The sequence below is a fragment of the Taudactylus pleione genome, unplaced genomic scaffold (assembly GCF_031769625.1).
Source record: "Taudactylus pleione unplaced genomic scaffold, aTauple2 ptg000086l, whole genome shotgun sequence".
In the NCBI taxonomy this organism is placed as follows: Eukaryota; Metazoa; Chordata; class Amphibia; order Anura; family Myobatrachidae; genus Taudactylus; species Taudactylus pleione.
The window spans coordinates 31,913,454-31,938,962 of NW_028284488.1; the positions used below are offsets into that span (position 1 = coordinate 31,913,454).

General features: G+C 36.0%; 1 protein-coding gene across 9 annotated transcripts in view; it reads left to right on the forward strand.

Moving 5' to 3' along the window:
- The window catches only part of MAGI2 (membrane associated guanylate kinase, WW and PDZ domain containing 2), a 1,049,810-nt gene that overhangs the window by 922,870 nt on the left and 101,431 nt on the right, over window positions 1–25,509 (forward strand). For 8 of the 9 annotated variants that reach the window (XM_088468806.1, XM_088468811.1, XM_088468812.1 and 5 more), the window contains 5 exons: window positions 5,668–5,699; window positions 8,692–8,881; window positions 15,612–15,653; window positions 19,534–19,625; window positions 24,528–24,720. In XM_088468806.1, coding sequence (XP_088324932.1) covers window positions 5,668–5,699; window positions 8,692–8,881; window positions 15,612–15,653; window positions 19,534–19,625; window positions 24,528–24,720 — 549 coding nt within the window. The remainder of the gene's footprint in view (window positions 1–5,667; window positions 5,700–8,691; window positions 8,882–15,611; window positions 15,654–19,533; window positions 19,626–24,527; window positions 24,721–25,509) is intronic. The other variant, XM_088468807.1, reaches the window with a different exon arrangement.

Here is a 25,509-nt window from a genome sequence, read left to right on the forward strand (position 1 = left end):
GCTTAACGATGCCACACCATCATACAGAATGCACTATTCTACTCTAAATAAAGAATAGAGTGGGTGCCACTTCTGTATGTACAGTCCTAAGTATGTCTGGCAAGGAAGGGGCTTCTGTATATTAGTCCATAAGATTATTTCTATTTGTAATATGATTTATATGTTTCAATTGGATTTTGTGTATCTGGTGAGGGTGTAACAGAGAGGTATATACTAATACCTGTTTTGTCCAATACATATCCCATAGCAGCTGATTTTAGCTTTTTTCTGTTACTAGATAGAAATGATTGTCCTCAGTCTCTTAAGGGTACATACACATTATACAATTTTGGTACTTTCAACCATTCTGCACAACCATTGCACAGTGTGTACCCCCAATCCATCATTTTCACCCGTCGTTCATTGCATTGTCCCATTGGATGTTCTGCATGCAGCACGTCCAATGGGACAATTCAACGGAAGACGTGGTGACGTTACATGAAGCATGTAAAGATATTATGCGGGAAAGGTCATATCTACCTTTTATTGACTATTATTGTTACAATTGCCCAAAAAGTTATTTTGTGTAATTGGACTTCTTCTACCCCTCCTTTCTTGGGCACAGTCAAATCGTTAATGTTAACAACTCTTTATTTTGATAGGCAAGCCTTATTTCCGGCTCTTGAAGAGGGAGTGGCTTCGTTCTATAAAAAAGGGTCCTTTTGTGGAATCACTCAACTCCTCTACCCAAACCAATATATTGAAAGTATTTGAAACAGCCTCATGGTTCCTAATCCGCAATCTGACTTAATTTAGAGTTACTTCTGTATTATGGATCAAGGCCTATTGGATATTCTTAGTGAATATATATATATACATCTATATCTGATTAGAATCTCTTTCCTCGGTGCACTCTGGTCTCATTAAGTTCATCTTTGAATTACTTTTTTTTTTTTTTAAATTATAAAAAATTTTAAATTATTTATATTTATTTTTTTATTTTACGTTATTTCTGTCTTTGATAATGTCGGGATGTGTAAATTGTTTTTGATCTGTTTCCCTGTTTACATTATGTTTACTGTATATTGTGATCATTTACAATGGAGTACTATATTTTGTAATTCAGATTTACTGGTTCAATGTACTACACATCTTGATGTTTTTGTATGGTTCTATCAATCTTTTTTGAAAATAATAAAAAGATTTTAAAAAAAAAAAGATATATTGCGTCGTCGTACAACAGATCGTGTAGTGTGTATGACGAAGTGATATATCGTTACATCGCATTGCTGGGTCGCACCGACATTCAAGTGTGTACCAAACTTTAGTCTCCTCCAATAAGACTTTAGATTGACTGAAAGTCCACATAAGAGTAAATTTAAATAATGTACCCTCTTCATTCCCAGCCATTGTATTAGGGCATATCTTTGTGATATGACACCGGCCAGGATGTGTTATGTGAATTTATGGATGAAATTTACTTCTGCTTAATCATGGAATATTTGGCACTTGTGTACTTTACGGACTCGGGGTCATTCAGACCCGCTCGTGAGCGCAGGATGCTCGCAAGCGGGTCGATGTTGCCCCACTGCGCATACACACCACGGAGAGAGCTCCGTCTTGCGCATGCGCGAGACCGGGCTAACGACAGGCTCTCCGTCGCTCCGGGTCTCGCACCAAAGGGGGCGTGCTGTCGATGTTGATTGACAGCACGCCCCCTTTGGTGGGCGTGCCGGGGGCGTGGCTGCCAGATGGAGGCGTTCCCATGGGAACGCCTACCGTCTGAAGCCGGCCCCACTGACATCACAGTACACAAGTATAATATTTTAACAGTGGTGTAACACAATAAAATTTATCAAATGCCATTCCGTTCCCAGCTGAGTCCAGACACCAAAAGATTTATAACCACTGATGCACATAAAAGTACAAACGGAGACGTGAACAAAATTATGGCTTACTTCATCTCTACAAAAGAGCAAGTAGCCTCTTTTCTACCAATGTCTCCTAGCCCCATACCAACATAATTGCCAACTGATCCTTAGTTCTATTAGTAGCTCCAGGAATCAACAATCTGTTCCAGGAAATGTCCTCATTTTACAGACGTCATCAATTTTAAAGCATTATTTTGTTTACTCTATTTATTTAATGTTTCCCTAGTTCTTCTTATTTTCTGGAATTATACTTTATTATAGGGCTGCATTATAAGTGTAATTGTATTAGACATTCAGTGAACATGTCGTCAAGGACATTATAATATGCAATGCTGTTGAGGAGATATATATATATATATATATTTATATAAAAAAAAGTTAATGGGATTAACGCTTACATGCTGGGGACTATGGACCTCATTCAGAGTCGGTCGAAGCGGCCGCACGGTCGAACGGGAAAAGGGGCCGGATATTCAAATGATTCCCTCGCAAGTTGCGTCCCTAAGTTCGGATCGGTAGCTGGCCGACCAAGGGGAGGAAGCGGCCGGAATTAAAAAAAATACGCCCCCTTCTCGTACGCATTGCACGTCATCTCCGGGCATATAAGGATTAATCAAGACCATTGGGAACCATCGAAACTGGTCGTAGAGCTTAAGGTTGACCATACCCTCTCTTAAGCTCTACAATCATGTCAGTGTAAAAACCTCCCATAATACGCCGTTCACATAATTAGGCACACCTGCGTTCGGATCTCCACTCCCCCGTTTTCAAGCACCTTCCCCTGTTACCACCCACAAACGCCTCATTCTGTCACTCAGACTACCGACCTGGCTGTGTTCAAGGAGAGAGAAATTTCTGATCATAGCGGCTAGTTTGCGCACGCGCATTGCGAACTTTACGCATGCGCAGTATAGCGAACATCGGTGGCGTACGACCGTGCGGCCGCAACGAACGACTCTGAATGAAGTCCTATGTACAGTACCAAATATCCGATTTCTAAAATTTGGTTTTTGATCACTGTATGTAGACGAACTGCTGACCCAAGAGTAGACTTTTCTTTGATCATAATCAGCCTGTACCTTGCGTAATTTTTCTTTTTAAACAGAATCAAGTTGCATTTATATTGTTCCATTTGTATACTAAAATCCCACATGATGTAGGTGTGGAGGCTGTTAGACAGTTGATATCTGACAATCCCAATTATGTGGGTCCTCCAGTGGATTTGTTCATCACATTACTTTGGCTAGTTCTTACCAGGAATTATTTCCTATTTAATGGTCGCTATTACCTTCAGATAGCCGGGTGTGCGATAGGGTCCTCTGTGGCCCCATCGTACGTGTCTGCATTTATGTATTCCATTGAAAAATCTTTGTTGTTTGATCATGATCGGCTTAAACCAGATGTAGTCTTATATCTAAGATTTATTGATGATTTACTGATTTTTTGGTCAGGGTCTGAGTTGGATCTTGTTGCACTGCTGGAGGGGCAGAATTCCTCCAGCAGTGTAATAAAATTAACTTATCATATTGATTCTGGTGAAGCAAACTTTTTGGATGTACATATTACCCGGAGTGGTAATTCCTTTATGACATCATTATATAGGAAACCTACCGATAGGAATACTTTGTTGAGAAATGACAGCTTCCATCCCTTACCATTGAGGAGGGGTTTACCGTATTCCCAGCTACTTAGGGTTAGGCGAATAACTTCAGATGAAAGTAAGGTTGAGCAAGCCTTACAAGATGTAGTTGAAAAATTTATCTGTTGAGGTTATCCACAGAAGGAATTAGAAATAACTAAAAAGAGGGTTCTTAGTATACCAAGAGATGAGCTGTTGAAGCCAAAATCTACTAAAGTTAATAGTTTGGATACTAATAGAATTCCGTGGGTTAATCGTTTTGGATTACGTAGTACCCCTATGGTGAAAAAAGTTAAACGTTGGTGGCCAATTGTTAATTCTGATAGGGACTTGCCGGCCTTACATAATTCCCAACTGCTTCCTAGTTTCACTAGGAATAGAAGTATTAAAGATCATATTGTACATTTCGACATTACAGGTATGTGTCAACAAAAAAAACAGACACATTTTCTTTTGTCACCCCCATACAGGAAAAAGATTTAAAATTAATTATGCCTTGACTTGTTCATCCACGTATGTTATATATTTACTTACATGCCCTTGTGGCTTGACATACGTGGGGAAAACCCAACGCCAGTTCAAAGAGCGAATGGCGTTACACCGCTCAGCGATACGACAAGCCATTGAGAACGGTTGTAGTGAGCAACCGGTTGCTCGTCATTTTGTACAATTAAAACATGGGGTAGCTTCTTTAAGAACAATCATAATTGATCATGTGCCACCCTTATTGAGAGGGGGTAATAGAAACAAAATCCTTATGCAGAAGGAAAGCAAGTGGATTTACACTTTGGATACCATTTACCCAAAAGGGTTAAATGAAACCCTGGGTTTACAGTGTTTTCTTTGATGTACAGGTTTTCGTTTCTTTGTAATCTTTCAGTCTTAGTAATATTAATTATATTGTACTTCATATATATATATATATATATATATATATATATATATATAATATCTTTATGATGGAGGTACTGCTTCTTGGATATTGGATAGGATGTTTATTTGTGTTTTTTAATTTATATTTTTTGTTTTTAATTGTATTGTTGATATTGGTTGCTAGGCAACCTATTGTGCTCACAGTGTTTACCGGCGTGCGTTTTATATTACTAAGAAGTCTACTGAGTGCCATCCTTTTATGTGGGAGTGTGACCAACGCTCAGGAAAGGCACCTTAGCAATTACTCTCTACCCCGTTGACGAGTGCCGGGTCGTTTTTGCTTTATATATATATATATATATATATATATATATATATATATATATATATATATATATATATATATATACAGGTTGAGTCTCTCATATACAAATAATCCAGAATAATTTTGGCATGACTGAGATAATGAAACTTTTATATTTGATGGTTCAATGTACACAAACTTTGTCTAAGGCGCAAATTATTAAAAATATTGTAGAAAATTACTTTCAGGCTGTGTGTATAAGGTGTATATGTGCACAAATGAAATTCCTTTATGTTTCACAAACTTTGCTTGAGCCACAAAATTATTGAAAGTATTGTATAAAATTACCTGCAGGCCGTGTGTGTATAAGGTGTATATAACACATAAATGCATTCTGTGTGTATATCGGGGTCCCATATAAGATTTTTCATTATGATATACAAATATTCCAAAATACGGAATATTCCATTATCCAAAATGCCCCTGGTCCCAAGCATTTTGGATATGGGAGACTCAACCTGTGTGTGTTTGTGTGTGTGTGTGTGTGTGTATATATATATATATATGTATATATATATATATATATATATTTGCACTCCAAACTTTGTTTCACTTAAATTTATGGAACGTATCTTTCAAAATATTGCAATAATTTGTTAGTCGGCCAACTATGTCAAAGTCTTCTTTTCTGGCCAGTCCCTGCAACTGACTCACAAAACCCTTTGTGTCCAGTTGGCCGGCTTGACAAATTATTGCAATATCTTGGAACAAACACTTGAATATAATTAAAATACAGTTTGGAGTGTAATTCGGTGAGTGCAGAGCATATATGATTTATTATTATTATTTTTTATGGATACTGCAATTTCTGTCTTTAATGCTAGTATATAATAGTGACATGATGGTCATGCCTAACAGTGTCACGCTTACATTGTTTTCAGGTTTCTTCTCTCCATGGAAAAGTTCCAAGCCTGTAAGTCCTTTTCATATTTATATTGAACTGGGTAATGTAGATCTGTCATGATATGTGACTACAATTTGTTTCACGAGAAAGTTAAATAATGACTTGTGTTGCATTGTGTTTAGGCTGTTTTCCATAGACAGCATTATCAATATAGTTTTCCGGATATGTGTATAGTGTTAGTAAATGTTTGTAGATAAAAATAATAATGTTGTACAGCTGATATAGGACAAGTTTCCCTAAAGAAATTGTTACAGTAGGTAAAAATGCTTGAAAGTGAATGAATGTTTTTTCTGCTAACCACTTACATTAAATAATGAATGAATTGCTCATTGTTTTTGTATTGGGTATTACACTACTGGTATTCATAATTAGCCCAGCAATGAATAACGTTATTTTGTTTAGTGTGACCATTCATGCAGATTACGAAGATTATCTACTCAGTGTTTGAATGATGTCGTGATGTGTCTCTACCTGGTGTTAAAATGGGTTGGGTATGTGATCCTGGCTGTCGGGATTCCGCTGGTCAGAATACTGACAGCATGGCGGGATGCTGACTACATCCCGTTAAAACATGTGAGGCCACCTTAAAGTATAATGTTAACCTATATTTATTTATACAAATATATATATATATATATATATATATATATCACACAGTCAGGTGCATAAATATTGGGACATTGACAGAATTTTCATATTTTGGCCTCTATTCACCACCACAATGGCTTTGAAATGAAACAAACAAGATGTGCTTTAACTGCAGACTTTCAGATTTAATTTGAGGGTAATTACATCCAAATCAGGTGAACGGTGTAGGAATTACAACGGTTTCTATATGTGCCTCCCACTTTTTAAGGGGCCAAAAGTAATGGGACAAACTAAACAATCCTAAATCTAACTTTAACTTTTTAATACTTTGTTGCAAATCCTTTGCAGGCAATTACAGCCTGAAGTCTGGAACTCATAGACATCACCAGACGCTGGGTTTCATCCCTGGTGATGCTCTGCCAGGCCTCTACTGCAAATGTCTTCAGTTCCTGCTTGTTCTTGGGGCATTTTCCCTTCAGTTTTGTCTTCATCAAGTGAAATGCATGCTCAATCAGATTCAGGTCAGGGGATTGACTTGGCCATTGCATAACATTCCACTTTTTAGCTTTAAAAAAAAGTCTTTGGTTGCTTTTGCAGTATGCTTCGGGTCATTGGCCATCTGCACTGTGAAGCGCCGTCCAATGAGTTCTGAAGCATTTGACTGAATATGAGCATATAATATTGCCCGAAACACTTCAGAATTCATTCTGCTGCTTTTGTTAGCAGTCACATCGTCAATAAATACAAGGGAACCAGTTCCATTGACAGCCATACATGCCCACGCCATGACACTACCACCACCATGCTTCACTGATGAGGTGGTATGTTTTGGATCATGAGCAGTTCCTTTCCTTCTCCATACTCTTCTCTTCCCATCACTCTGGTACAAGTTGATCTTTGTCTCATCTGTCCATAGGATGTTGTTCCAGAACTGTAATGGCTTTTTTAGATGTTGTTTGGCAAACTCTAATCTGGTCTTCCTGTTTTTGTGGCTCACCAATGGTTTACATCTTGTGGTGAACCCTCTATATTCACTCTTGTGAAGTCTTCTCTTGATTGTTGACTTTGACACATATACATCTACCTCCTGGAGAGTGTTCTTGATTTGGCCAACTGTTGTGAAGGGGTTTTTCTTCACCAGGGAAATAATTCTTCTGTCATCCACCACAGTTGTTTTCCGTGGTCGTCCGAGTCTTTTGGTGTTGCTGAGCTCTCCGGTGCATTCTTTCTTTTTAAGAATGTTCCAAACAGTTGATTTGGCCACAAATAATGTTTTTGCTATCTCTCTGATGGGTTTGTTTTGATTTTTCAGCCTAATGATGGCTTGCTTCACTGATAGTGACAGCTCTTTGGCTCTCATATTGAGAGTCGACAGCAACTGATTCCAAATGCAAATGTCACACCTAGAATCAACTCCAGACATTTTACCTGCTTAATTGATAATGAAATAACGAGGGAATAGCCCACACCTGTCCATGAAATAGTTTTTGAGTTGATAGTCCCATTACTTTTGGCCCCTTAAAAAGTGGGAGGCACATATAGAATCCGTTGTAATTCCTATCTGATTTGGATGTAATTACCCTCAAATTAAATCTGAAAGTCTGCAGTAAAAGCACATCTTGTTTGTTTCATTTCAAAGCCATTGTGGTGGTGAATAGAGGCCAAAATATGAAAATTCTGTCAATGTCCCTATTTTATGCACCTGACTGTGTGTGTATATATATATATATATATATATATATATATATATATATATAGTTTAATTTCAGGGTAATAAGGGTAATACTATACAGATTATTGAGATACATGATGGCCTGATAGATCCAGCAAATAATCTCTTGTCAATGGTGTCAGCAATTGTTAATGAATAAAATAATTTTGTGTAATAACTTTGTGTTGAATTTGTCATTTTGTGGTGATATCAATCAGTAGCAATGTTAGCATTATATTTGATGAATCATTTGTGGCTGGAGTGTTTTGTGATTCTTACTCAATTTTTGCTTTTAAGATGTCAAATATAGAATTGTCTACTTGTGTTTATTGGCCTCCACCTTACTGTTATAATCAATTAGTAATTTGTTATACCTGTGGAAGTACTGAAGAAGCTATTGTGAATGAGTTTACTAATATTTTAAAATTGCTTCGATAGCTGACATTCTGGTAGATCCAGAAAACGTAATTGCATGTCAGCTATAGCAGAAATTAATAATCAGAAATATAGGTCATAACATTGTAGTTCATCCTTACTTTCTGTGTTGTGCAAATGTAAATGGCCATTATTAACCATATATTTTCAACTGTTTTTACTATTAAATGCATTTTTATGGCTAATGTGACATACAACCGTTATAAGCAAGCAGCACCGTTACATGGAAGAAGTGATTGAAGACGAAATTCTGTTATTGTGTTGTAGATGATGGAACGGTGGGAGAATCAAGGAAGCCCCCAAAATAGTTTATCAGCACCATCATTACCACCAAATCTTCCGTACCCACCAACGCTACATAGAAGCTCATTTCCTGATTCTACAGATGCCTTTGATCCAAGAAAACCTGACCCCTATGAACTCTACGAGAAATCAAGAGCAATTTATGAAAGTAGGCGTAAGTGATATCCTGAATGCTAACATAAATTAAATCAACCTAGCAGCTGCATATAAATGCTAATAACACCTACATCAGTGATGATTCTGACACCGTATTTTCAGTGTGTGTGATTCTATTACAACATACAGCCATTTCAGTATTGTAGCCAAAGCAATGAAACGTAATAATGACTTTAAACATACACTTTCTATAATTAGTGCATTTTCCTTAACTAACCTATTTGATTAGAATTTGTATGTGTTTTTTTTAATCCTTTTTATTTGTTGCATCTAAGATTGTAACACTTAATTTCATATGCTTATTCAGGTGGGATAGCGCACAATGCGTATGTTTGCTGTGTTTTAATTAGAAGTATAAGAAGTCACTTAGATTTGCAGAGATGTCCTTATAAATCTATACATGTCCTTATTTATATGAATATTTTATTTTGTATTTTTATTGTATATTTGCATTGAATCTTTAGCTCCTAACACTGTACTTCATGCTTTCCTTTATAGGACTTATTTTTATATTGCAATAGCTCACCAAAACCTACTTAAACACATTTCCTCTTATTATTTTCTGTAGCAAGAGTTCCGTAGGCAGAGTCGTCGTAACTATACTTTTTGGTGCCCTGGGTCAGAAAGAGCATTGCACTCTCCCTCCCTCCCCTCCTTTTAATTGGGGACGGAGCAGGACGTGTGACACGAAAGTATGTCTTCATGGCCCAGGCCCCGCTACACATTGTCGAGATTACCACCATTGTGACGTATGTGGCGGAGCCACAAAGATATGATTCAGCGCAAATCGTGCCATCTGCCCCTGTGCTGTTGGGTTGATTATGTGATGATGCGGGGGGGGGGATTCCAGGGTCAACACCAACAGCCGCCCCTTTTGTAGTGAGCCACAGAGCGAGAGAATTTCTCTCTCGCTCCAGGGCTTGCGCACGCACGTGCGAAGAGCACACCATCGACCCGCTCGCGAGCGGGTCTGAATCAGGCCCTTAGTAAAATAAAAAAAAATGCTAAATTAAACTTTAAAGGCTCAGTGCACCCTAAAAAATAAAACCATCCTAATATATTCTTTAAGTAAAAATTAGAACCTTAAGCGTAATTTCTATGAAAGTAAACCTTACCTGTCATGGATTAGTGTAATACACTTACTTATAGTGTGTATGGAATAGTTAGTTGGCCCTTCATGGCTTGACAATGGTACCACTCTGGAGCCAATATGACCACATACATTCTTTTTTTTTTACTTGGACAGGTTGCCTATTTTTGAGAAAAATTTACCTCTACTCTGTATCCCACATAGTGCACACAATGCATTACACCGTGTCCAAAGCTCTTTAATAACACTCCCATAGAACAGTATTGTGAGCTATGAATGGACGTATGTGGGCCATACATCTACTGCCAATTTCCTGTTCTGCTGACTTCGATCGGAACTTTATCTGCTGATCGGCAAACCATAAGGGAAATTCAACATGTTAAAAATCCCAGACTTGCCGATTTTCGGGTTGGAATCGAGTTTGTTCAACACGTCTGATTTCACCAATCCTCCGATCCCTGCGTCGGCAGAAGTGGGAAGTGCCTCAATACAGGCTAGATGTTTGGGCCCCGTTTATCAGCCTTTGCCAAAAATGGCACATGGCTCAACTCTGCTTTAGGCAATGGGGATTATGAGCAAGACCCTGACTGATTTGTTGTTTTGCGATGTCATGCTTGTTTTTGAGAAGGGGTTGTCAAGAAGTAGACAAACCCGTTGAATAGAAATAGAAAAATGAACAAAAAAAATTAAATATAGATTTTATACATATGTATAGTTTAGAATACATAGAGTAACAAAAAATTTAACTGTTCATAATACATAGAAATTAAAACAATAAATCATAAATAAGCAATGTCAAGAACATTCATTACAGATTTTTAACTAAAAATTATGTCTATGGATTGCTACACACGTAAAGACTTTCTGTCCAACCATCCAACTAGTTGATTGGTTGGAATGGAAATCTGGTAAGGTGTGAAAGCAAATGACAATCAGCAATTTGCTCCCAAACGCCGGAAAATGGACATAAACTGTTGTTTAAACAAATTGTTTAGATCAAATATTTAAAAAACTTGTCTGAACAAACATTATCACCTGTTTTCTGGCATTTAGAAGCAAATTGCTGATAATCAGTTACTCCCATACTCTACCAGATTTTCATTCCAACCAATCAACTAGTTGGCTGGTTGAACAGAAAATATTTGTGTGTATGCAGCTAAAAAATATATGTACATACAATATTAGGTTAAATTAAGCTGGGGCGATGCATATACACAGTACACATATCTAGGTTAAATGGCATGATATTTATTTATTTATTGATAAAACACAAATAATAACTTCGTAAAACCAATTTAAAGCAGCATATGACCATGGGTAATCTAGAAATATCAGGAAATTGAGTTCTGAAATGAGAACCAATAGGGTTGTGTAATGACTTCCATGATTTATGATGAAAATATCTTGGATGTTTTTCTAAAATGGAAAATAATAATTAAGTATTGTCTTTATTAAATAAATAAATAAATAATAATAATAATTTACTATTTACTAATAATTATTACTTTTTTTCTATAGCTCAAATCATATTACAGAATATGTAACTACTCATATTAGTCCCTGTCCCATTGCAGCTTCCCACATACACACACACACTATGGTCTATTTTGTTAAGCAAACCAGAGAGCTCAGAAGAAACCCATTCAAACATGTGAAGAACATACAAAGTACACACAGATAGGGCCCTTGTTAGAAGCAAGATCAATGATAATTAGAATTCTGAACTCTAATCAAAACTACCTATGAATGCCTTTAAATGAATCGATAATAAATTTTGTTTAGTAAATCCAGTCTTGACAACAGTTTATAATGATACTTACTTATTTTTTCAAATATGTACAGTATATAGTCTAAGTGCTCCCAGTCTGCATTTGTGCAGTCCTAGCTAAAGCTAACCTAAGTGTTCATTTAGACTGAAAAGCCTTCTATGTAGCAAAAAACTCAGTACAGGTTGAGTATCCCATATCCAAATATTCCGAAATACGGAATAATTTTGGCATGACTGAGATAATGAAACCATTGATTTTTGATGGTTCAATGTACACAAACTTTGTCTAAGGCACAAATTATTACAAATATTGTATAAAATTACGTTCAGGCTGTGTGTATTAGACGTATATGAAACATGAATGAATTTCATGTATGTATATGTACACAAACTTTGTCTAAGGCACAAATTATTAAAAATATTGTATAAATTACCTTCAGACTGTGTGTATAAGTTGTATATGAAACATAAATGGATTCATTTCTGAACACAAACTTTGCTTGAGCCACAAAATTATTGAATATATTGTATAAAATTACCTGCAGGTTGTGTGTATAAGGTGTATATAAACACATAAATGCATTGTGTGTGTATATCTGGGTCCCATTTCCAAGATATTTCATTATGATATGCAATTATTCCAAAATACGGAATATTCCGTTATCCAAAATACCCCTGGTCCCAAGAATTTTGGATCTGGGAGACTCAACCTGTAATAGAAACAGCAGGTTATACATTTGAAGTTAAACTATTTGCACTGTTTGTTTTGCCCCATGAAATTTGGCATGGACAACTGCACAACTGATGTTCATATGAATCTCTCACTAACAAATGAATCCTGTTTCTACACTGCTATGTCATTATAAATATTGGTGCCCTTTTTCACTTTCCATTATGTTGGAAGCATTGAAAACTGCAACACAATAAATGAAATGTTAGAAGTTTTTTTTCTGAGGTAGTTTTTAAATGTCTGTTTGAATAATACATTGGTATTAATGTGGCCCTTGACTTTGTGTTTTAAGTATAGTGCTTTAATTTACACTCTATTTGTGTGTGTGGCTTTATATAAAAACTTCCAAACAAAGCAATCTTTATTAGACCAAAGGCTGAAAACCAAGAAACAGAGCAAAAGTTTAAAATCTGTCATTTTTTTTTCACCTTTAACGTCATTGCGGGAGAATGCAGCAGAATAATCAGCAAATCTAACAGTCTGTATGTATGTATGGATTCTCAAAGGAAGCATTTGGGTGAAAGTTTGTGTACCATACCCCATCAAACTAAATAGCAAACCCATGGTGCTCATCTGATATCTTAGCTAGGACAACTTTCAGCAAATGTCGTTAGACAAATTGTTACATGAGGATACCCCAGAACGTAATCTGTTATCTACTATAACATAATAAACTGTAAAGCATAGGCGAGAGATACTATGCTACAATTTATACAATAGCATGCTAAACTGGGAAATCCATCTAAAGGGTAGCTGCGCATTAATGGTACATAGTATACTAACATTATTCAACAACACAAGCAAGCCACACAAATCCACCTTTTCTACTTTACTTTAAAACAAAATATCCATCATCTGTAGCCTTCTATGCCTTCTGCTTTAGAGATTGACATTAGGTAGGAGTAACGTCCCACACATGGTGATCATATGTTATTATTGCAAGATTCTGTTTTGAAAGATGATGCAAATAACTTGATTCTATCTCTGAGGTAAACATGACAATGCAATCCATGTCTCCGATGCATTGGCAGCATGGCTACCTTTGATGAATAAGATGACACTTATTTACAATTAATTGTCTGTTTACATGATCAACTGGCTATGTATATTGGTAAAATCTTCTCTCTCTCTCTCTCTCTCTCTCTCTCTCTATATATATATATAAATATATATATATATATATATATATATTCTTGTTTAGCATTCACAATCCTTCTATTGCTGTACAGAGATTTCTTTGACAGCTAATTGTGATTTTCCTGTGAAGTTGATGCATCATACCAATCTAAACCCCTAGAATTAACTACTGAAGCTTGTGAGATAATTGTAATTCCCCATAGCTACATTCTGCCCATCGGTTCCATGCCGAATCTCCACTGCCTTTATTGTGTGTAATTTGTGTTATGTATCATAGCTGCCCCATGTATATGAGTACGACTAATCATGTACACAAGGCTTAAGATACATCTGCACAGATAAATCCTGAAAAAGACCATTAGGTACATGGCTATAGTAAGGAAGCTGGCAGTGTCGGAATTCTCATGGTAAAAGCGTTGTAACTACTGTATTCCACAATTCTGCCAATCACTTCCCAGTTCAGTAAGTAAGGCACATTATACAGGTTGAGTCTCCCATATCCAAATATTCCGGAATACGGAATATTTTTAGCATGACTGAGATAGTGAAAACTTTGCTTTTTGATGGTTCAATGTACACAAACTTTGTTTAAGGCACCAAATTATTAAAAATATAGTATAAAATAACCTTCAAGCATTGTGTATAAGGTGTATATGAAACATAAATGAATTTCATGTTTGTATACAAAAATAGTTTGAGCCACAAAATTATTAAAAATATTAGAGAAAATGATCTGCAGGCTAGGTGTATAAGGTGTATATAAAACATAAATGCATTCTGTGGTTAGATTTGGGTCTCATTCCCAATATATTTCATTATTGTATGCAATTATTCCAAAATACGGAATATTCCGATATCCAAAATACCCCTGGTCCCAAGCATTTTGGATATGGAAGACTCAACCTGTAATTGTGATCTTTACATTACATAAATACGTGACATAAAGATAATACATGCACACAGAAATAAAATAAACTGCCTTAGATCAGAACATACTGTATAAGTGGACAATTTCTGAGAACTTGTCTATGTAATACAATTATTATGCCCTGATAAATGAAAATTGGAGTTTTGTACATAGTAATTATAATAAGAACAGTTAAGTGGCCTCTATTGACAGATGGTACTGTGCTGCCTCTTTGTTTGTCAATGCTTTGGAAAATAAATCAAAACCACACCATAGCTACATGAGTTGTTCATGCATAAAGAGAGATTTGCAAAGTATTTTCCTGCTACGATAATTCTCTAACAATGGAGTCAACCTCTTTACGCTCTGTTTTCTACTTGCCAGGTTAGTGACCCATGCAGCCCTATTACTAAGCAGACAGCCTAGTAACAGAGTTTGTCGTGTAATGCTCCCAGGCATTCTGTACAGAAGCTTGTACAGATGTCCTTGGAATTGTAAGTGGCATCTTTCCGCTGGAAGCAAGTTTTTAAAAATTCAGACCTTCTAAAGAGCTGGGCATCAGGTATAAACAGAAATGTTGATGCACCAGTGGCATGGTTTAAGTAAGGAATGTATACTATAAGTATATGATGTATGGTATGTTAGAGGAAATACAGGTTTTGTAATATATTAGGAGGAATGTATTTTCTGCATGTATCTTTTTGTTAATTAGATACTGGAAGTAAGATGTCCTTTTCTCAGAGTCCAGTAATCTTTAGATCTGGGCTATATATTTTATGTAGTTTTAATTTGTTTATTTTGTAAGGGAAAAACTATGTGTGTATAGTGCTTTAAAAATAGATATATTTATTATCAACTTTGATAAATGAGTAGAATACAAATGGAATATTTGCTAATTATAGGAAGGATAAAAAAATTGTTTTTCAAATTTTAGTAGGCTTTAATAGTTTATAGTGCTTTTATTTTATACTTGCAAGGATTGTCTTTGGAAGACACATGATACATGTATAAATGATGCACAACCAGAATAAGGTGCTATGCATTTGGGATTTTTAATATATCTTTCTTATGGAACATTCCTCATCTTCCTATTCAGAGCAAGTGCCACCCAGAGCTGGTTTCAGATCGGATCCTGCTGGCAAGTATTCTTCAGCACCCATTGTCCTGTGAAATATGTGTCCATCATTCAAATGTTTGTCCTGTGTCCATTGCTCTCTATACAAATTCAGTTATGTTTGATGTTTAACATCTTGTTATATTCATTTCACTATTTGTTTACATTGGTCATTGCAAGATGCAGTAGCCATAGAACTGTCTCTACAAAGTTGTAATATGCATAAGCCTATAACAAACTATATTTATACATTATATAAATATACAATGTTCACATTCATCCTCATTTAACAATCAAGTTCACCACTAGAGATGCTCAAACTTAAACAGCTTTAAAATTTGGTTGAATATAATGCATATTTTAACAACATAAATTTACGACTGACCCTAATATAGGAGGATGTTTCTGTTAGCATACTGATGTTGGAAAATTATGCAAAATTTAAAGTATATCCAATAATTAAAAGATAATAAACAAAATTATTTTGGGTGACCTGGGACAGTCCTTTAGGCTTGGTTGTATTGCTCCTGGCAAATGCATAAAGTTAGTTACACACTATGCAATAATCGGGCTAATCAGTCAAATTTAGGCTGCTCGGACCAATAATTTCAGAGTGTTGTGTGTATGTATGCAGCACCAGGGATCAATTATCATTCCAAAAAGAGTATGGATCAGATGATTGGATGTTGCTACATGACATTTCTCCAAAACAATGAGTCGATGTCATGCACATTTTGTCATTTTTGTGACGATCTAGGTCAGATAATCATTCGGATACAAATGATAGATCACTAATGTGTGTGCATTTGAAATCTGATGTTCTGAAGCATGTTTAATCACTTTAAAAAATTGTACAGTTGTTAGGTACACACCGATTTCACTCATGAGCCAATCATAAGTCCTCCAAACAAAAAATACCAGTTATATCTGAGTTGCATTTTATTATTTAGTGCAGTATAAAAACTAAATACAAAACCTGATTCCATACTCTTATATATAATTGTTTAGAGAACACTAATAACAATATATTTGACTCCCGAGTGGAGCACACTAAAGGTGCATACACACACAACAATTTTTTTAATGATTTAACTATAACGACATCATTATCGTTAAATCGTTTATAAAATCGTTCATTTTCTTAAGATGAACGATTATCGTTCATGCGCGTTCCCGTTTGTAGTTCATTCTGACTGACCAACTGAACGATTTTCATTAAGGGAAGTTACAAAAATCGTTTGTAGTTCAAAAAAATCGTTCATTACACTTTAAAAAATCTGACAGAAAATCGTTGGTAACAAAATCGTTACATGTGTATGCACCTTTAACCAGTGATTCTCAACTCCAGTCCTCAATCACCACCAACAGGTCATGGTTTGTGAATTTCTTTCATCATGCACAGGTGAGTTAATCTATTTTGAGTTAATCTATTTTGTTGGCTCTGTAATTATCCATCCTGCTTCCACAGACGGAAATCCACAAAGCATGATCTGTGAGGTTCAGAGCCACTGCTGTAGACTATTAAGGCGGTACACCGGCAGCTGAAAAGTGATGTAACTTATATTGACCATGACCAACATCTATAATCTTTCTAATACCCAAATATTACAACTAAATTGAAAAATACTTAAATAATCTAATAAAATCTTTGTTACATTTAAATTTTCAGTATAGTGTAGTGCTGGGAGTGTGCATGGGTGTATAATTGTTAATAGACGAAACATGGACATATCCAATAATAAGTAGAGATGAGCGGTTCGATTCTACTCAGTTATTTTTGCCAAATTAGGTCAAGTTTGGAATTATCCTATTGGCTATCCAAAACAGGTGAGAGCCATATAGCCCATAAGATGACACTTTTCAGATCAGATAGTAACAGAGTAGAACCAAATTGCTCATCTCTACTAATAAGCAACTATTTTCATTTTATTCAAATAGCTATTTTGTATGTAGCCGTTTAATGTTATTATAGCAAATACAAATATCACAAATACAATAGATAAAATATAGAGTAAGATTTTCTTTATGCCACACTATTCAAAGTTATTAAATGTAAATTATTGGTCACTATTATAATAGTTTGAGATGGTTACTGTAAACATGTATGCATTTAGGAGTTAGCACTGTATTGTCATTGTGATCTTTTATATAATGTTCTAATATTGTGTCTTGGAAAAATTCCCTTTGGATGCCTAAACCCATGTTTGTTTTAGCCCACCATATTCCTGAAAATACAGAGTACAACAATGATGTCTCTTCTTCAGATAGTCCATGTATGAAAGGAATTAAAGCATTTAATAATAAAACTAATGAAGACAAGTCAGCAACAGGGAACACATGCTTAAAATAGTGTGACAGAGACTCAAGTAAAAGATAACATGTCATCTCAACAATGGCAAATATGTAATTATGTTACGTATTTAACTACATACTACATGTCAGCTGCAAAACCTATAATCAGCAGCATATATTATGTAACTGTTCTTGCCTTTATTCAGATAAAGTGTCTATGTGATTGATTACATAGATGTGCATTTTAGCCAAGAAAAAATACTATCCAGACAAATATTCAATCTCAGCCTGAACTTTCTGTGCATGCATATATCACTGGGCATACTGCACTGACAACCCTACCTTCTTACAGAATGTCCACACGAGGGTTACTGACTGCCCTGGATTGTGTGTTTGGGGTTTGCACTGGGCATACTGCACTGACAACCCTACCTTCTTACAGAATGTCCACATGAGGCTTACTGACTGCTCTGGATTGTGTTTGGGGTTTGCACTGGGCATACTGCACTGACAACCCTACCTTCTTACAGAATGTCCACATGAGGCTTACTGACTGCTCTGGATTGTGTTTGGGGTTTGCACTGGGCATACTGCACTGACAACCCTACCTTCTTACAGAATGTCCACATGAGGGTTACTGACTGCTCTGGATTGTGTTTGGGGTTTGCACTGGGCATACTGCACTGACAACCCTACCTTCTTACAGAATGTCCACATGAGGGTTACTGACTGCTCTGGATTGTGTTTGGGGTTTGCACTGGGCATACTGCACTGACAACCCTACCTTCTTACAGAATGTCCACATGAGGCTTACTGACTGCTCTGGATTGTGTTTGGGGTTTGCACTGGGCATACTGCACTGACAACCCTACCTTCTTACAGAATGTCCACATGAGGCTTACTGACTGCTCTGGATTGTGTTTGGGGTTTGCACTGGGCATACTGCACTGACAACCCTACCTTCTTACAGAATGTCCACATGAGGGTTACTGACTGCTCTGGATTGTGTTTGGGGTTTTCACTGGGCATACTGCACTGACAACCCTACCTTCTTACAGAATGTCCACATGAGGGTTACTGACTGCTCTGGATTGTGTTTGGGGTTTGCACTGGGCATACTGCACTGACAACCCTACCTTCTTACAGAATGTCCACATGAGGGTTACTGACTGCTCTGGATTGTGTGTTTGGGGTTTGCACCGGGAGTTCTGTGCAGTCAGCACTACAGTTTTATACCAGTGTTTACAATGACCCTGAGAACACTTTGTGAATGGGAATAAATTAAAAGCATACTGTGAATGGCTGCAATGCTATTTCTACTCATATTTTTATGTCAAGTATTGAAATTGCCAGTTCACATGGAATTAACCTTTTCTTTTGTACCATGTAATGTAATTAGCATGCTAAATAACATTATGTTGATGTCCGTTTACCATGGTCCTTTAATGTTTTGTTTCTCATTTGTTATGTTGTAATCCATGTCAAATTAATAACATCCATGAACCATTTGTCATTAATACAAAGTCCTTTTAATATCTGGATAACGTGTGTCTAGTGTTGTGCACATTTATGTGGTTTGTTATCATTAAAGACTATTTTATTTATTTAACAGGGCCAGATTATAAGGAAATAGATGTTCATCTTAGACGGCAAGAGTCTGGATTTGGCTTCAGGATACTTGGAGGAGATGAACCTGGTCAGCCTGTAAGTGCTTCTATATACATGGCACTGCATGTTTGTATGGAGGAGAGCTTGGTTCATTACAGCCAGCTGTTTGTACCATTTTCACAATGACTAAAACTATACTTCATCTAAAATGATCTTTAAAAAGAGCTTCCATGTTGCACAAAATGAACATTGCCCTTCAGTTCTGGTCAGTTACAACATTTCTTTGTACTTGATCATTAATTTTGTGTATTTAACTTAATGCAGCATAAGGGAACATGAAATTGAACCTATTGACATGCAGCCAGAGTTTGGTGGCAGCGACGGAGAGTGTTCCAAAAAACAGGGGGGGGGTGTCTGCCCCAATTTCTTAGTGTGCTGATGCCAGTGCTTCACTGGCCCCGGCTGAGTGATTTTGCTGGACATCCTGAGTAACCTGAGTGTTACTGAGATGTCTGATGGTCACACAGTTGTTGTGATGCTGCATCTTTGGACCCAACAGCAAATTAGAGAAGCCTTTTTACTTATGCCGCCTCCTACGGCTTTTGTGTAATTTTGCACAGCCGTAATTAGCGTGAGTCAAGCTGTGTGTTCTATAAAGTATCAGTTTATTGCATTGTGAAGTTCCTGCAGTTTCATTTTCATGACAGGTAGAAGTGTGTAAATACAGTACAGTGTGCATACACCATTCTGAATTACCTTACATCTTCAATACAATTTGAAGCATCATTATTTTTTAAGCTCTGCCTAATATATGCATTTATATATTCAGCTTGCCAGTCTTTCCTTTGAAGGGATCAGCTTCAAAAGTATGAATTTCAGGAGTAAGGATTAAAAGCCCCATTCTGAAATCCTGTCTCTAAAATGAAAGTACATTGGAAATATGATCTACTCATAGCTCTTAAAGTTGAATACATATTGGTTATCGAAAAGCCAATTTATTATAACAGAAATACGTTATGCTAAAAGTATGATAAACATGCAAAAATACAGGACTTAAATGTACACTCACCTAAATGTTATGTAAACTATGCTGCATCCACATACACTATAGAAATACAAATATTGTCATTACCTCAGTACATACAGAACCATTTTAACATAGAGAACACAGGAGTAGCTGTCGCAGGTCATTAATTGTTTCCTTAATAAAAAAAATATACAAAAATCCCTTTATTTAAGCAGAATAGGGAGCAAAGGGTAAGGCAGCTAGATTAGGGATGTCCTACCCAGGAGACTCTGAGGAATATCACAGAAGGCAAGAACAAAAGAAACAGTGTTCCTATGTGGGGCACTTACGGACTGATTTAGTTACCCTATACAGTAAATAGTTGCAATAAATCCCTGTAGAGATCCACTATAATTAAATGAAAACATAACCTTTATTATAAATTCCTAAAACAATTGTAGCCAGCGAAATATAAGGTGAGAATCAGTGTAAATTGTGAATGTGTTCAAGTGAAATAAAATGGCTGATAGCTCTAATAAATGCGAATATCATTCAATACACTGTAAAATATTTATTACACATCACATATTCCAACAAATAAACTACTATTGTTTATTACCTCTGCGCTTTTTAAATGTATATGAGGTGACCCAAATAATCATATCTCTCCGTATGACAATTCTTAGACTGATACAGTGGCGCTGGTTGTGAATATTCAGCAAGGTTGTTGAAATGCTGTTCTTCACTAGGACATTGTAATTGGTAGGCAATCATATATGCTGTGATTTATAACATAACTTACATCCAGTATTAGTAAGCTAAATTCACAATTTACATTTGTTCCATATGGTGTAAGAGGTAATGATTGATATGATTGAGGGATAATGATTGATATGGTTATAGACCTGTATTATACAAAATAGCTACTTAAACTGCAGGGATTAGTAATATGTTACAGATGAGTGATTATATGTTGCAATTTCACCTGCATTTTTGTAGCACAGCACCAATTGTAGTAGTTAGAATCCCACAATCGTTCTTTGCACAAAATACTAAATAAAAACTATTACGAGTGTGGGATTCTAACTAACTATAACCATATCAATCATTATCCCTCAACCATATCAATCAATTTCTCTTAAACTATATGGAATACATGTATATTGTGAATATATCTTACTATCAGAGTGATAATAGCATATACTGTATGGTTGCCTATTAATTACAACATCCTACTGAAAAATAGCAATTCAGCAACCTTGTTAAATATTCACAACCAGCACCACTATATTAACTGAAAGAATTCTCATAAGGAGAGTGGATTATTTTATTTTATTTTTTGGGGGGGGACCTCATAGAGGGGTCTATTTACTAGGCTGTGTAAGGAGATAAAGTGAACGGTGATAAGGTACCAGCCAATTAGCTCCTAACTGCCATCTCACAGGCTGTGTTTGAAAAATGGCAGTTAAGGAGCTGATTGGCTGGTACCTTATCACTGTTCACTTTATCTTCTAACACAGCTTAGTAAATAGACCCCAGAAATGTGAAACCGCAGAGGTAATAAACAATACTAGTTTATTTAGATACTACTAACACATTCACAATTTACACTGATTTTCACCTTATATTTTGCTGGCTACAATTATTTTAGGAATTTATAATACAGTTTATGTTTTAATTTAATAATAGTGCATCTCTAGAGGATTTTATAGCAGCTATTTGCTGAATAGGGTAATTCATTCTGTGTGCGCACCACATAGGAATACTGTTCCTTTTGTTCTTGCTATGCGGTAATTGTATTCCTGGGTGCACCACCCCAAGATATGTTAGAAAACCTGTAAGGAAATTAATTCTGGGTGAAGGAAGATTTGAATAAATGAAAGGGTTTGTGCAGACTTTTCTTTTTCTGTATGAATATCACAGAAGGACAAGAAAAGAGAAATCCCCAATAACTGTGTAGGCCAAGAACATGTAGTTCAGGAAGAGCCTAGTAGTATTGATTTATGAAAGGAATACCAAGGGCTTCAGGTTTCATGACACCATATTCATATTATTAATTTGCAGACAACGATCTAAATTTCCATGTACGGCCCCTATGATCCAGAGTATACAGTTACATAATGATATCACCTTAGACCTTACTGCTGGCAAAACGCAAGCACAGTCAGCGGTCTTTGTCACCGAGCTTAGTGTTTCAGACTAGCGTTTTTGTTAAGTTGCGTTTCTCAGGAAAATGCAACCACATGATATATAGTGAAAGACAATACTTTTAGGATCATTATTCATTATGAAATGCTTTTTGAAATGTTCTACAAAGTCACACATCTGTCCGACTCATTGAAATATCTTCATAGAGACATTTTAATATTAGTGTATTCCTGATCACCATTTTGTACTGGAAGCTATATATGCTGACATTTTGTGACATACTTACAACACAAACCACACCTGCTGCAAGAGTGTACATCAATAATTTGCTGTCCTTTTGTTCACCACCATTAAACTATATTCAAGCGTTATATATGTAAATACGTTTTTTTTATACTGACTTACTGTACATCTATTCTAAAAGTCTTTGCACGTTGAAGGCTGCCATGATTATGTCTCTAAATGAACAGTATGGTGTTGTATGCCAAGACAATTATATGATCATTGTAATCTATGGAATAATGAAAAGGTTCTGCTCCGATTCTCCCTTTTTATGCCCATGAATGATGTATAAATGAGGCAAATATGCTGTAGCATATTATGCTAGTAAAAAAGGCAGTTTGTTTTTTGAAGTCAGTGACTTGACATGTGGAACGGATATACGGCAGAATACAAACAGCAACTTCTGACTGATTATCAGAGTTAACAAAACTGTACACCTCTATAACATGCATTCAAAATAATTAAATAGCTTTTATTGTAGTATATTGTTCCTAACTAAAATGAAAGTATATTTGTAAAACGAGCTAAACATTCTAGGAAGAAAATGATTCATGAGAACACTTTTCCTTATGCAGAGAATGTTTCACAGCTTGTGTAATGTTTAAATTTATCTGTAGAGCTTTTAGGTTTGAAGTGTGTTTCTGAAAGTTTAACACTGAAGCTTTGTTGGGCTTTTTCATGTTTGAAGTTCTATTGTTAAAGATTTAGAGCAGAAACATTTAGAAAGAACTCAGCTTGGAACCTTGTCTAAGAGTATGAACGTTTTATCCTACACTTATCTGAAATCTAAGAAATGAAGAGGACGAGTAATATTTGATGTAAAAATAGTATGATTACTGTGTAAGTCAGAGCTGGAACCCCTGGTGTAATAGCAGCATTGGCCTATATTATGAAAACACAACCAGTAGTACTCTCTCCACATTGGTGCTGCCGCAGAGAATTGTATAAAGAAAAAAAAGAAAATCTCTTCCTAAATAAAACTAGTGAATACAGAAAAGTCAATGTTTGGCTGCACAGGGCTCATCTTCTTTAGTCTTCTCAGGAGCAAAGAATTACTTATATAACTCCTTAATTTATAGAAAAATACTCTGGAACTCACAACATGACAGTGATGCACTTTATTGCTCCAGTAGTTTAAATTTCTACAGGGCGGGAGGTGCCACGTTTAGATAGCTATACTTAGTGATAAGCCACCAGAACACAGCTCTGTATAAAGGTGATGTCACCTTTTTTCCTTATGGAATTTTGAACTGATATTGGAAAAAATATTTCTCAATCTCGTGGTGAGAGTCATGGACTCCGTTTCTCTATATGCTTTTGGACTCTCTGCTGATGTTTTGCTCCATTTCCAAATGCGCTACGAAGCCTCCTGCATAGCTGACTAATCCTTTCAATCAGGAAGACGTTCCACTCTGTTGACATTTATACTGTGAAACTTTTTGCTTTTAAAATGTACATAAACGTTTGCAAAGTAATAATCTCACCATTTCCTAATAGTCGCTGTATATGTCAAGATAGAATTTTGTGTTTGACATCTGCATTCAAACATTTCTCTCCTTCAGATTTTAATTGGCGCAGTAATAGCCATGGGTTCAGCAGATAGAGATGGCCGTCTACGTCCTGGTGACGAATTATTATATGTAGATGGAATCCCAGTTGCTGGCAAAACCCACCGATATGTGATTGATCTCATGCATAACGCTGCTCGTAATGGACAAGTCAACCTTACTGTGAGACGAAAGGTGCTATCTATAGGTATGTAGTGTACACAGCAACCTTACAAAAGCAACCTTACAAAAGCCGCAGAGCAATCCATAATACGGACCTACATTATTTTTTTTAATTAAGGGAAGTTTTTTCTATATAGGTGCAATATACAAATTTAAATCATTATTGTACTATTGCACAGCTATATAAACTGATTGTTTTTACATGTGTCAATGTCATGACATTTATTTGGACCCATTCATTAATTCCCTGCTTTAATGTAACATAAATCTGATTCACTGTTGTTTCTATTCAAAGTTTTTAATTATTATGTCTTCAATAGAGACTGGGGGAGAGGGAAAAAAAGATCTGTCCCCTATTTGAAGCAACGTCACACAACAGATTTACTTTTCAAGAGGATCTACAGTGATCACTGTGCAAGTTCTAGGAAAGTGCAAATAATGAGCCAATATTCATGGTTTTGAAAAGCACAAAGCAAATGTGTTAGTAAAAAGTGCTTTAGCATTGTAATGCTTTCCTGACTCGTCTATCTGAGACTGATTCCAGCTTATGGGGAAAATGTGATCGGAAGTGCTGGCTACATGGTCATGCATTTTATATTGACTTGTACCAGAATAGTATACCTAAATATGTGACATATATTTATTGAAAATGGGGGTGTGAATAGGCCTGATGTGCAACCATTATAACTCCAGGTAGTAAAATAACAGGATTTTATATTTAAGATTGGAAACATGGACGATCAAGAGTGTACAAGCTATATTGGTTATACTTATAACATATTTTTTCGTTTCAAGACGATATATTAATGATTTA